Genomic DNA, 14,349 nt, shown 5'->3' on the forward strand with positions numbered 1-14,349 from the left:
ATGTCAGGGCCTTCATTTTCTCATTGACATAGAGTAAGCCAATGAGAAAATGGTTTTATTTGGTTTTATTTTCTCCACAGTCTTGGCTCGAACATGTGTGAATATCATATATTTCATTTATAATGTATTTTGAAATTGTTTTAATTTTTAGAAGCTTTTGTATGGTACTCAGTGTTATTTTCAGAAGTTAAGTTGGTTTATTTTTTTGTAATCAGGTTGAGAAAGGAAAATTCTGAACATGAAATTATATCTCCTAACATTTCCTTATAAATGGTTACTCAGAAATCCATTATACCATGTTAGAAAAAGGCAAAAGGTCAAATTCATCCCATTGCATACCAGTGAAAGCATTGTAATTACACCAGAGATGAATTTGGCTCTGGCACTGCAAATGTTACTGTGATGCACATTCAGTGTCTGTTTGTTACTGGCAAGGGGACAAGGATGATACATTTCTCTGGAACAGAATAGTCAATGAAGCAGGCATCAGGTAACTATGACAAAGATGTCAACTGGTTCAAAAACTTGTTTTTCCCCCCCACTACAGTGTTCATGTCTAACTTTTTTTTTCTAGCTTACCTTCCATGCTTTTGATTTTTTAAAATACATTTTTTCTTCCTTTCTGTAGTGGGTCAGCTCAGTTTTCTTATTTTGTTGTCTCCCTCTTTTCCCTAATTTGCCCTTGCTTGATGTTTCCTGTTGACACTTCTTGGGTTTTTTTCAAACTCAGAATGTGGCTTTCTAGCAGACACAGAGGCCCCAGAGTGAATATCCTACAGAGCCAATTCTATCTTGGACCTTGCACAACACTATTAACTGGCTCATGCTCTAAGAAAGGTGGCTATAGTGGGATTGCATGAGTCTGAACTCAAAACTGCTTGAGGAAATCTTGCCAGTACATTTGCACAAAATTAAAGTGCTCTTAATTTCTACTCAGAAGTAAAAAAAACATTTTAAATCACAAACTTGCAAGGAGTTTTCTCTGAACTTTGTTCAGTTGTTTCACATTGCACTCATCTGTACATTTAAGTTTATGGTTGATGGCCACTTTAAAGTAAACATAGTTCATTGCCCTCAGAAACATATTTGTTCAGTCCACAAATATTCCCTAGAAAAAGAGTTTATCTACTGAACTGCTGGATTTTTTTTCCAGCATGTAATTTTTTTATCACTTTGTTTTGTTTCTGTTTTCTTCCCCCCACTCAGTGCTTATAAAAGTAGGGAGCAGAAGTCTCCTTGGAACAAGATAGAATCATAAAAGACTTCAAGAATCTCATCATAACCTAAACAGTACAAATTGCACATTCTTTATGGAAGTATTAGCTTTTAGTGTGTGCCTGGATCCAACTATAATAGATTATCCCAAAGTGGGAAAGAATGAACAGTAAAAAATTAGCAGAAGTAGGAGCTCAGATACTTTAGTGGAGCAATATGATCGCTGCAGTTTCAGGGTACTGAATTCTAAGGCAACTGGAAACAGTATGTAAAATTATATCAAAGTAAGCAACCAAGCAATTGTAGGCCTAGAAGCAGGGGCAAAGTTAGAATAAACATGTTAATAGAAAGAAAAAGTAAATACATTTATTCCAAATAAATGAATGAAATCATAGAAAATGAACTTCATGTTATTCATGGATGAAATCCTGTGTTTATGACAGAAAAGCCTGGAGCAATAAAAGATATACAAGGAGAAACAAGGAGCAAATTAACTTCTAAACTGTGATTCATGGCCCCGGTCCTGTGCTGCTTTAGAACAATTTTGCACTCTGACAGTGGTGTAAAACTGCCCTAAAGACAGTGTAGCTGGCCACTTGACGATTCCTCCTTGCATAAGGGAATCCTGATTGCCAGCTTCCCAAACATCCCATGGGGCAATTGTCAGATGGCGCTGCTCTAATTTATGTTTGGGACTAGCCGGTACCTTGACAGACCCAAGATTGGGACCCACAAAGGTGGCTTCAAGCATCCCCTCCTGAACTGCCCTGTGCACTTCTTGGCTGCTGCTCAGGAACTGGCCAAACATTATTCCTTAACCCAATGCCTCTTGGGCCAGCAGATCATTTAGAAAAATCTAATAACAATAGCACATTACCACATATACTGGTAAACTATGAAAAGTTGTGAATGAGTAGGCTATTGGTACATACTTTGACTGCTTCGGCCTGGTGTTGTCAACTACCCCAAAAGTGCCTACTAATGGCTGACTACTCTTAGATTATGACTCATTAATTTTCCTTTTTTTTTTTTTTTTAAAAATAAATAAATAAAAGAAAGTCTTATTAAACGTATCCTTCCACTATAAAAGATAGTTCTGATGAAAAGGATAAATTAGGAAGAAAACAATCACCTTTTTTCAACTACATGGAATATAATTATTGTTTGCGATTATTTTTAACTTTCTCCTTTTATTCTATTCCATAGACTTTTTGGTACTTATTTTTTCCTACCAGAAACCCAGCTTTCCTTTCAGGAGCAGTTTATGACCTAACAGCTATTTTTATCTCACTTTCTTTTATAAAAAAAATCCCCCAACAATTTGGACCATTGAACAGCTCCCAGTTTCTCTTTTAGAATGTGAGTTAAAGGCAGATGAAAGGACCACAGCCTGCTGCCAAAAGGGCATCTTGATAATTTGTGGAGCAGGGTAGTTTAAAATGCCATTTTTCACCTTCATCACTTCTCTTCCTCAAGATCTATTCAATTCATGTTCTTATACCGTGCTTGTCACTGTAGTATCTGAGCAGTTTCCAGTAGTCCATCAAGCACATGACTGCATCTCTTCACTACTATCCCACAAATTACCTTATTTTTGTCCCTACCAATAAGTCTTCTCCCTCAATCACTGAACATAATGAAATAGAGATATTTTATTTTGGTTTATGTGATGATATCCTAGCCAATCAGAAGGTAGTTTTGGACAATCAGGCCAAAATTTTCAACAGTGAATATTGCTTTTGGGTGCCCAACTTGAAACAACTTCAAGAGATCTGATTTTCAGAGGGCAGCTGCTCAAAAATTCCTGAAAACCCTGCCCTCTTAAGGTTGGGCACGTCAAAATGGAGGCACTCAAAATTATTAGTTATTTTTTGAAATATTGGACTGAGTGTTTCTAGCTATAATCGAATAGAATGCCCAACAAATCTGAGCAGAAATACTAGCAGAAGTTTTGTCACTGCTCCTGTTTAATGTGATTTGCTCACTGTAAGCTCAGAGCAATGAGGCTTAGTAAATAACGTTAGACTAACACAGAAGATAACAAAAGGAAATAGTTAAGGTACCATAATAATTTTAGCCATTCTTTTTTTTTCAGGTCACTATAATCTACCCAAAGATAACTAATTGTTCAAAGTAAACATTCTACTCCAACCACAAAAGGAATCCATTACACAAACATATAATTCACAGTCATTTTTAGTGGGTTGTAAACAGTTTGGAATGAGCATAAAATGGAACAAAAATCAAAGTGAGCATTTAGAAATGAAAAAGTGTTTGCTACAAAAGGTCAGTCCCTTTGCTTGGCAAACTATGTAGAAAAGCCTGGGAAAATGTTGAACACACAAGCAGTAAGGGAATTTTAAAGCCAACAACCTCCCTGTTTCTTTAAACAGACATCGGAACCTATAACTGGATCCTGTCAAACAAACGACAGCAAAAAACATAACAGCTGCTAAGAAGCAAAGTAAAGAGATAAAGTTTTCTGAGCTAAGAACCTTGTCAGAAGTGGACTAAAGGTCTTTCTTAAATCTTTAGGCAAGGTTATGGGTTCCAGGGTGGCTTTTTAGGCATTGAGTCAAACATGCAATTTTATGTATCATTCCTGTCACAGCACCATGTACTTCAAAAAAAGAGAAAAAACAATGTCTTCAATGTCACTTCATAATAAAACCTATACCTGTAATCATCAACTGTGGAGTATATGGTATCATTTTAAAGTCATTTAAACTGATTTGGGCATAGTAACTTGGATTTAGAAATGGAGGAAAAGAATGAGTTGTCAAAACCATGTTTCAATAGACGGATGCCAAGATAAATAAGATTTTTTTTCCCTGGAAAATCAGCACCATTCTTTCACAAACCTAAAATACACTGTTTGCACAACAAAATATTTAGGGTAGTAAAGTGGTCAGTCTGTTAGTTTACTGTGCCATTGGGCACACAGAGAAGTTATCATCCCTGGAAAAGACTTTAATATCAGTTCACTTTCACATGATAAAGTTTTGCTATTAAAAGGTACTGGCTGGCATTTTGTTTAGGTACTACAGAATGATTCTTCTAATTTTTTAAAATGAGTTTTACTTCAAAACAGCAAGTGGAACTTTAAAGGAGTCACAGATGATAAAATAAACAAATGATTCAGGGAATGACTGGAAATAATACCTGGATAGAGACCTAAAAACTTGAGATGAGAGCCGCACCCTTGGAAAGATTGTGAATTACTAGTTTGTCACAAGCTTCCCTCAGTTCAATGCTTGGCCCTGCTCAGATTGTGACTCCAGCTACTCACCCCATATTCCCTGATGGGAACAATGGAAAGAAATGGGTGGGAAGCCCTTGCCCCATCTAACTATTCCCTGGCCAGGTGAACAAAAGGGAGTAAACTGCTCCATGAAAGGAGGAAAAGTAACATATTTCTTCCTACTCCCAGAGAAAGTGGGAAGAAGAGAAGAATTGTCACTCTGTCACTCACAGTTTTTCCCTCAGTGTACCCACCTTACTCAAGGCAGAATGTTCATTTACCATCTGGAGATAATAGGAGCTTTCTCTGTAGGGACTACTACACTGGACACCCAGAGTCCACATCTGCCCCCACTGATGCTTATTAGCAAAGGTCCTATTGACGTAAAGGGATCAGGGTTGGGCTCCTCATATTTTTAGATCAATCAGTTCACTAAGTTGCAAAGAAAGAACAAGTAAAATGGCAAGAAAACTTTAAGTTAATAGATTACTTATGTAGGGTTTGCAGAAATGGGTCTTATATTTTTATTTAATATGTATGATAAACTATCTTGACAACCCTGCTGAATATGGCTCATTAAGAAAGACACTCTGCACCCAGTTCCATTTCCAAAATTAGAAATAGTAAATGAGAGATTGCAAAGTTGGAGTTTGCAACTGTGTACACAAATGCTTGTGGATAGGTTAGATCTGCATTATGGTCTGAGAAGAGAAGTTTACAGAACACAAAGGAATCCCATCCTTCCCATCTATATTAAAAGGCTGTCCAAGAGGCAAACAACATTCAACAAAGTCATCGGACCAGACTCTGATCTCAGTTCCATCAATGTGATTCCAGAGTTACTCCATTGATTTAATGGAAGTATTCTGGATACACACTGGTGTGTCTAAGATAAAAAAACAGGCCAATAGCAAGTTATCTATCCTATAGCCTCAATGTATTGGAAAATATTACTGTGATTTGACAGTATAATGTGAAACAATCAAGATAAGGGAACATTTTATTCAGCTCACTAGTAGTCTTTTTTCCTATGTATGGCCACAATATGCTAAAATTGAAAAAAGTAAACAATGTTTTTTTGGTCATAGTAAGTGACATATAAGCACCTTTGTAACATAATGGATAAGATTATCTTGTTAATAGCACAGATGTCCAGCAAAGCATGAATGTTTTGTTCTTTCTGGTTCAAATAGGAATATATAGGCTGGACTCATAAGATCTGTTTTTTGGGAAAAAAAATTTAAATGGAGCATGTAAGCAATATTACTTGGGACAGTACAATATGTAGATTATATATTTTATTAAAAAAAAAAAGTAACTACAGGGGAAAAAAAACCTTTTCCACAACAGCCAGTGTGCCAGCTGTCCTGAGTATTTAGGCCATCTTACTAAGACTATGAAAGTAAACAAAGTTTTCATTAAATGTGCCTTTCCCATAATTGGTACATAAGTATTTCCCATGACTCTGCAGTTGAGTATCTTGGCTGGAGGCATATCTGGCCATTAGGAGGAGGGCTTTAGATCTGTTGAGTCTCAGCCATGCCGGGAGACTTGGCACCTCCACATACTGCTTCCTAATACCAACCCCAGTATAAAATGTCATCAGAAGCTTGCATAAACATTGGACTTAGCTTCACATAAATTACTGCTGTCCTGAGATAGTTTATGGCAGAACTTAGTAAAAACAACACTTAGAGTAAATAGAATATGAGTAAATGCAAGGATCTTAATCCAAGAAAATGATAATAGAAAAATGTATATCAAGTACAAACTCATAAATACAGTACAATGAAATTTTATCTCATGCCACTGAGATTAGTTTCTATTTACATACAGTACTAGCTAAAATGATAGACTTTCTTAAAGTTACAGTAATTATGAAAAAAGCACATGAACCAAAGAACAATAATGCAATACTTTTAAGGATCAATTGCTCTGTGGAAACAGTGACACACATTTTCTTATTAATCCTTATGAATTCATTTGATATCCATACGGATATCTTATGTACTTCCTTGGATTTTCTTCTGTTATAATTTAGCATTAACAATAGACACGAGGATACTGAGAACCTGAAACACACAAATGATTTATACCAGCTTTCATTTTTCTTTTTAACTATTTTTTATTTTGTTGGCACAAGAGTGAGGTCTCATTTTGGCGACCTTTTACACGCACACACACACACTGTTGCAATAAATGTGATACATGACCGGGTATCTGGTATAATAAGATACAGGATGGACACTTGTAGGCATATCTAAAAATACATCTATTTTAATTATTATTTATTCATCAAGAACCAGTATGCTATAGGGTGACCAGATAGTAAGTGTGAAAAATTGGGACAGAGTGGGAAGTAATAGGCATTTATGTAAGAAAAAGCCCCAAATATTGGGACTGTCCCTATAAAATTGGAACATCTGGTCACGCTAGTATCATGACTGGAGGTATAAGTCTTTGGGCAGGACTCTGGCCTCTGCTGCAGTGCCCCTTATGTCACACTGGCATGTAAAGGGGCTGTAAAGGGGGTGCAGTCATTCTAGGGAAATTCCTCAAGTGCAGAAGTATGGTAGCAGTGCAAGCACACCTATGTCACTCTTCCTTTAAGGTTTAGAGGTAGGGGAGGGCTGGCTGGTGTTGGAGGGATCATGGCTGGAGTGCTCTGCACTCTGGCTACTTTAGGCTGAAGAACAGTCCATAAGCAGCCTGGGTAAGGTTGCCATAAGTTACAGAAGCCTTAGGAGCCTGGTACTGGCGACTGTACTGCCCTTGTCACAGCCTGGATTCTGGGAGGTGCAAAGGTGTGTAAAGACCTTTCTCCTGGGTTACTCCCAGGCTACTCAAAACATCCGCAAACACTTGGTGCACTGTTACATGAACCTGAGCTGAGATTGTAATGGAACACGAAACTAGGCAAGTTTTGCAAGGTTGGGGTTTTATTAAGATAAGTTTTGTAAAATAAAATTGATTTTCTCTCTATTCTCAATTTTTCCCTTTTGCAATCTGCTTCTCTCACTCTGCCCCCCCCCCAAAACAAACAAACAAACAAACAAACAAACAAACAAACAAACAAACAAACAAACCCTCTCTCACTCCTCATCTCTATATTTCTCTCCCTATTCCATCCCTTCTCGGACAGTTGTGCTCCTTTCTTCCAAAAACCATTGCTGCTATCTCCCCCTGCAAAACTCTTCCACTCTGTTATTCTGTCACTTCCTGTTTACCTACCAGTCTGGGAATAACAATAGTCTCAGTGCTGTCCTTTCTACATAATTAAGGCATGAATTTCCAGGAGTTAGAATCTCTAGGTCAATTTCATTGCATTCTTCACATAAACCCAGATAACAATGATTACATTAAAATTGTTTTCTCCTTTGTGGTTAACTGTCTACAGATCTTTTTACTTTTCACTGGTTCTCTTATTTTTCAGATTCTAGACAACAATGGCAATGAGTTGTCTCATCCTTATTCTGAAATCTTCTCTATCTTTTGCAAGATATGTTTCCCCAGATCCCCGGAACAAGGTGAAAACTTGGAAGAAATGATGATTATGCCTCACATTTTTATACATTTTTAGGATTCTGTATCTACTGTATGTACATTCCAATGAAAATAACCCTCAAAGAAAGAAAGAAAGACCATATGCATTAATTATATTTTATTTTGCTGTGATTATTTACAATTAAACAAAACCCTTTAATAGAGGAATAAAAGTGCACCATAATCTTGGGACAGTACTATGGTTTTTAATAATACCAATAAAAAAAGACATTCAAATGCAGAAGAGGAAAAAAAATGTAAGAGTGACTCTAAAACTGATTACAAGTTACACTGGCATTTGTTTTGGTTGGGTAATGTTGGGGACTTACCAAAAAATGTACTGGCATAACAACCACCAGGGATCCTAGCATGAATGTTATGAGGGTTCTAGCACTGTAATTACTGACATTTTATTAATATTTTAGCATTGGTTTGCACATAAAAAGTTTGTGACTGAATCAACAATATGTCAAACATACATAATATAGACAATAATTAGCATTAATGGGTTTTATTAATATCTCTATTGCAGAAGAAAAAAGAAAGAAAGAAAGAAAGAAAGAAAGACTCTGTAATAATTGAGTGAATCACTAAAGTATCTGGCATGTTCCTGGCAAGACAAGTGGAGCTGTTAAGTTAGAGCAGTTGTAAATATGGTTGCCGAAATGAAAAATGTGCTGAATATTAAGTTACTCACCTCTTTTTTCAACCGCTTCTATACAACGTTTTACGAATAGGGGGACTGTCGAATTTTCGTGCTCACACACTAAGTGCAAATGGGAGCCAAAAACTTGCTCTACAGAGTAAAGAAGATAAACATATTAAAACATGATAAATAATAACTAATAAATAAATAATAACAATAGGCACTTTGCTTCTTGAAAGCATTGCACATTAACCAGCTACTCCTATGTGGTAGTTAGATAGATAGAGAAAGTACCTTCCTGACTCCTGCTGGTTTTTATTTTGTGTCCCAGTTGAGATACAATTTTTCTGATAAACATAATTTGCTGAAAATTACAGATAGACTCAAGCCACAAAATTGTGATTTGTATTTTGAACTTTCAAATATTAAGATGTCTGCAGCTCTGGGGTTTTGGTTTAGTCCAACATAAAGAGAGGAGCCATTTCTTAAATCCAGATCTCTGGCCAGTTCAAATTTCAAACATCCAAAAGTAAATCACGATGTCCCTTATCCTGAAAGCTCACACACCCAGGCCTATTGTTCATAATGGAGCTCCATGTTGGTGCATGGGTTCACTTCAATACACTAGCTTGAAGTACAGGAAAGTTTAAGAAACACCATGGTAATGTTAACTAATTCTAACAGCGACACTGGAAAGTTTTTAAAGGCAACAACTGTACACTAAACAAAGTTATATTTTCTCTTACATTTGCCTTTTTATCTGTGTCCCTGTAAAGGAACTATTTTGAGAATTTATCTTATCTACTATATCAGGATTTAGGAATACATTGTTAATAATTATGGCTTTGACTCCGAGTGTCAATCACACCTCAGTTCCTCTTAATATTTTTTTCTGTGTAAAAGACAGTTGGTGAAAACCCATTTTCTGTACTTTTGTACTTAAAAATGCCTTTTGATGAGAGTAGCAAATAGGCTTCACACATGACTGAACTTGTAAATCATGTTGTTTACATAATGAATTAGAGTTTAACTAGATAATTCTGCTTTTTAGTTTTTGCTTTTAAACTTTTGACCGATTTAGGATGTTCATCTCGAAACACAGCATAACCATCTTAAATATCTCAGATTACAAATTAGCTTTATCCTCCTTCATCTCCGCTCTATATTTTTTGACAGATTATGAAAAGAGCACTCAGTAGTGGGAACTTTGTCAGCTAGAATCAAAATGAATCAAACAAATGAGGAAAATCACTCAATAAAAGCAGTTTAATGTTCAAACAATGTGACTGCATTATCATTATTTACCCAAACAGACTGTCTCCACATACCTTTTCAACAGTGTACTACACTTTGAAAATTAGCACAAAAGGCTTTCCATAAAGCTTCTGTCATTGAGATTTCTTAGTGCAATCTGAAACTTAGAAGAGCATGTATAACATGCCATATTAACTCCCAAAACACCAAGGATGGGTACAGTCATCCTTAACATTCTGCTCAGGAGTACTACAGACAAACAAACTCATCTATAGTACTTCAGCTCCTTCCACTGTCATAGAACAGGAGCATTGTCTCCCTCCCCCAAAACTGTATCCACCCTTATCTAAAATTCAATCACAAAGCAGTCCACAACTTGTCCTGCCTTTATTCACAGCAGGCCAAAAGCTTAATTTACCTTATAAGGTCACCAGCTCTTGACTCCTTGTTATTCAACTCTACCAGCTGTGGGCTGGCTCTTGCTTACCCTAGGCCTTAACTTGCAATATAATTGCCTTTTATCTGTTTATGACCCTCATTCTGATGAACAAGTTGGGCAAGAGGGGCAGGGAAGCAAGGCAAGGCATGCTGGGAGTGCAGGCATGGCAGGAAAATGGTCCCTGGCACTGAAGAGTCAGGACACACACTTGTTCCTGCCTAGAATTCCACTCTGCCCTGTTTTCAAATAGCCAGAAAGCCTCCCTTCTCCCTGGTCAGTTCTTAAAATCACTGGCAAATAGGCGGGTTCCTGATGATGTACACATGTCATTACCTATGCATTCACTTTTAAAAACTTAATTCTAACATTTAAGATGCTACTAATTTCAAGTTTTTCATAGACTGCTTAAATTTAACTCCCCCCCCCCCCCAGATATTCTCACGTAAAAAAGGAGCTTTTATCATCTGATCAAGTTTTAGATGTAGATTGTAAACTCTTTGAAGCACAGGCCTCACATTTGTCTATAAAGCACAATTTCTGCAGTAGATAAATATTAATAAACTTCATTATAAAGTTTTTCTTTGTGTGTGTATCTGTGTGTTTATTCTCAGAACAGTTTTGGAATTAATTTTGTGTTTGGAAAATGTACTGAAAGTTATATAAATATAATTGGCAGAATTGATTTTCTTTTAAAAAAATAATTTTGATACATACATGTTTATTTATTTATTTATTGGATTTTTATCGCTTTAAATTTTCACAGTTGCAGGAAACTATAGGAGCATTAGACAATTATTTAATGACAGTAGACACTGAGATAAAAAAGTTAAAACTTTATAAACTGTTAAAACACAAAAATCAGCAAAACATGTCAAAATATACAAAGTAAATACCTTTAAATCAACATACCATACCTGATTTTACTATTCATTCGCTAGTCCACTTGTAACAAGCCAATTCAAAAGTCTACATCACTGGATTTTGACTGCAATAAATTCTCAAGCAGCATTTTTCTTACTTTTCCTGTTTGTAAATGCCTATTAGTATTGATGGAAATATTTTTGTCCATTTGTGTGTGTACAGTGAAATCAACATTACTGATTAAAATCTAATCCCTCCAAGCCTATATATAAACCATCTTGGATGCACAGAACCAGATCTTCAAAGGTATTTAGGTGCCTAACTCCCACTGAAATCAATAGGAGTTAGGTACCTAAATACCTTTGAGAATCTGAAAATCTAATCCTTAGCAACTATGGCCCAAAGTGTGCATTTTAAGTAGGCAGTTTGGAGCAATGATGTGTAATATTTTGCAGTCAAAGGAATAGAATTATTTTTAAAAGTGCAATTGGAAATAATTAATAAGGAGTATTCACTTGCTTGTTCAAATTATTGCACCCAGCTGAATACACCCACCTGTAGACTGCCATATGATTCGGGGAAAGGAGGTCTGGCTTTCCTGAATCAACATATGAAGGAAGGTTCATTCCAACACATCCAAATATGTGTATTCTGCAGTCTGATACTACACTTTTGTACAATGCAAAAGTCCATGTAGTTAGTCAGACTTAAGGGTACACAAAGAATGCAGGGTTGGGGTCATAGAAATACACTCTAGAAGTTGCATGCATGTATGGCAATTACATATTAGTGGGGTTATTTTAGAGTTATTTAGTTATTTAGTTTGTGACAAAGAAAGGACAGGTTAAGTTTTCTTCATAAACATTTATAGTTTCCTCCAGTGGCAATTATGTAATCACAGATTTATGATTAAAATGTACCAGTGCTTCCTCTTTTGACATCTTAATTGTTTTAAAAATTTCAGTGAAGACCTGTCAAATTCTTCACATGACTTGGAATGTTCTCTGATGCTAATTACATTAAAAAGATGTAAAACCATATCTCATTTGAGGGCATAGGGTATTTGTAAATGATAGGCCAGAAGTGACAGGGGCAATGGACTTCATTGTCTATAGACGACCAACATATCAACAATTAAGGAATAATTAATGCTTTATGGTTCAGCAAGTTATCATAACCACTAGAAGTCATCTTGTCTGGCATCCAGGAACCTGAAGTTACTTTCACAGTCTCCAGTAACAGGAAGCCAAGAATTATACTTTGAAAAAACATTGCTTTACGGAATGGTGGTTCGAGCAAGGAACACAGAAGTTGTGATTCCAGATGTGAAATCATGGCTCCTTTGATGTCAATGTCAGAACTCCCTTAGATTTCAGTGGGCCAGGATTTCACCTTTGGATTTATTCCTGAATCTACTACTGACTTGCTGCATGACCTCAAGCAAACTGCTTAACTTCAGTTTATCTAGCTGTAAAAATGGATATAGCAGTATTTACTAATGCTTTGAAACACACTTTGTCATCTTTAGAATACAGGTGCTAAGTATTATTACTGTCTTCAACTGAAGGACCATAAAGGCAAAGAGACAACATGAGGCTAGTTGTCACACCGTTGTTGTAGTTGCTGAGCAACGAAAAAGGCTACCGTAAAAAATTAAATTAATCTACTTCCTCCTAGACAATAATATTTTAGAAAAGCAAGGATATTTAGTGGACTGAGCGTACCTTTGGTGGACAAGAACTCCTGAGTTCAATTCCAAGTTCTGACGTGACTCTCTATGACTTTGATCCAAATCACTTAATTTCTTTGAGTGTCAATTTCCTTGTCTATAAAATGGAGATGCTAATACTTACATCACGATATGTACATTCTTATACTCATATGCTTGTATAATATTTAAACAAGCATTTATACAAGCGCTAAGAGTTAATTTTTGTAGGCAACAATTTGATATTCCTTTTCTTTTTAATTCACTTATTAAAAAATTAAATGATTTCTCTTAAAAGTGTTCTTCTTTAATATTTATAAATATTTTAAATCCCTGTAAGAGAAGAAAGTAACCAGAACAACTTTTCATATAATGAAAACAATTACTATTCCGAATAGTAAAGGTAGCAAAAGAGGGGTTTGTTTGATTTATCTGTGATGGGCACTTTAGAACTCCACTTTTTATGACTTGAAAAGAAAAGATATACGCAACATTTCTAACCTCCTGTTATGACAATTTATTTTTCCTATCCAGCTTATTTAACTCAAATGCCTGGGAAATAGACACAATTACCACCTTCGGACTGCTACTTAAATTTAAATGCTCCCCTCTGAATAGAAACCCACTTCATCTTCTCAAAGTTTATTCCAGCTTCTCAGGAATTATTCCCTCTATGAGTTCCTGAAAGTCTCTTGTTCATCCTTTAAAAATTTTAACTAATGATTATTCGGAAGTATCTTTTATAGTAACAAAGAAAATTCCCATACAGTGGACTCTGTTCACGAGAGCTTGTACAAAGGAGCTGCATACTATGCCCATATACAGCTTTAATCATTCACTCTTTCAGCTGTTATCAATTTAAAACCAATGAAACTCCCACACTGAGTCCATTTGAGCAGTCAATTTTAATATCTTGGGGCATCTGTAGTTATTCTGAATTGGCTGCAAAAGCAGAACTAACAAGTTAAGCTCTAACCATAAGTCTACATCAGGCTGGTAAACCATGCATCAAACACAGACAGTTAGTCAATACTGTAGTATGAAAAACCAACAAGCATTTTTAAGAAGAGCAATATATTCATAATAAGTTTGGCAGTATGGTTTGCATTACACGTTCTTGATATCTATGCATTAAACTTTCCATTCAAGATGGTGGTGTCTGTGACAGCATTGTACGCTGATATAAAATGGGACTCCAAAAGGGGATGGCATGGACACTGACAAAGCTGTAAGATATAAAATGATGACTACAGCTGCAATTAATTGCTCGTTATAGTGAACAAGCCCCTTCAAGTTTGCAAGCTCACTGCCAGGAGCCTGACAGATATACTCTTCACGTGCAGCCCAAGTCTGAGCTATTGACTCTAAACTGCAGAAATTCAGAAAATGGGAGACAAAACTGCTGTAAAACGAACATTTAAAACAAGATCACAGAAATCAGA

General features: G+C 36.0%; 1 protein-coding gene across 4 annotated transcripts in view; it reads right to left on the reverse strand.

Moving 5' to 3' along the window:
* The window catches only part of ARHGAP15 (Rho GTPase activating protein 15), a 431,141-nt gene that overhangs the window by 154,688 nt on the left and 262,104 nt on the right, over positions 1-14,349 (reverse strand). For all 4 annotated transcript variants that reach the window (XM_067549899.1, XM_067549898.1, XM_067549900.1 and 1 more), the window contains one exon: positions 8,697-8,795. In XM_067549899.1, coding sequence (XP_067406000.1) covers positions 8,697-8,795 — 99 coding nt within the window. The remainder of the gene's footprint in view (positions 1-8,696; positions 8,796-14,349) is intronic.

The sequence above is a fragment of the Emydura macquarii genome, unplaced genomic scaffold (assembly GCF_026122565.2).
Source record: "Emydura macquarii macquarii isolate MOO-44397 ecotype Brisbane River unplaced genomic scaffold, CSIRO-AGI_Emac_v2 contig_1253, whole genome shotgun sequence".
NCBI lineage: Eukaryota > Metazoa > Chordata > Testudines > Chelidae > Emydura > Emydura macquarii.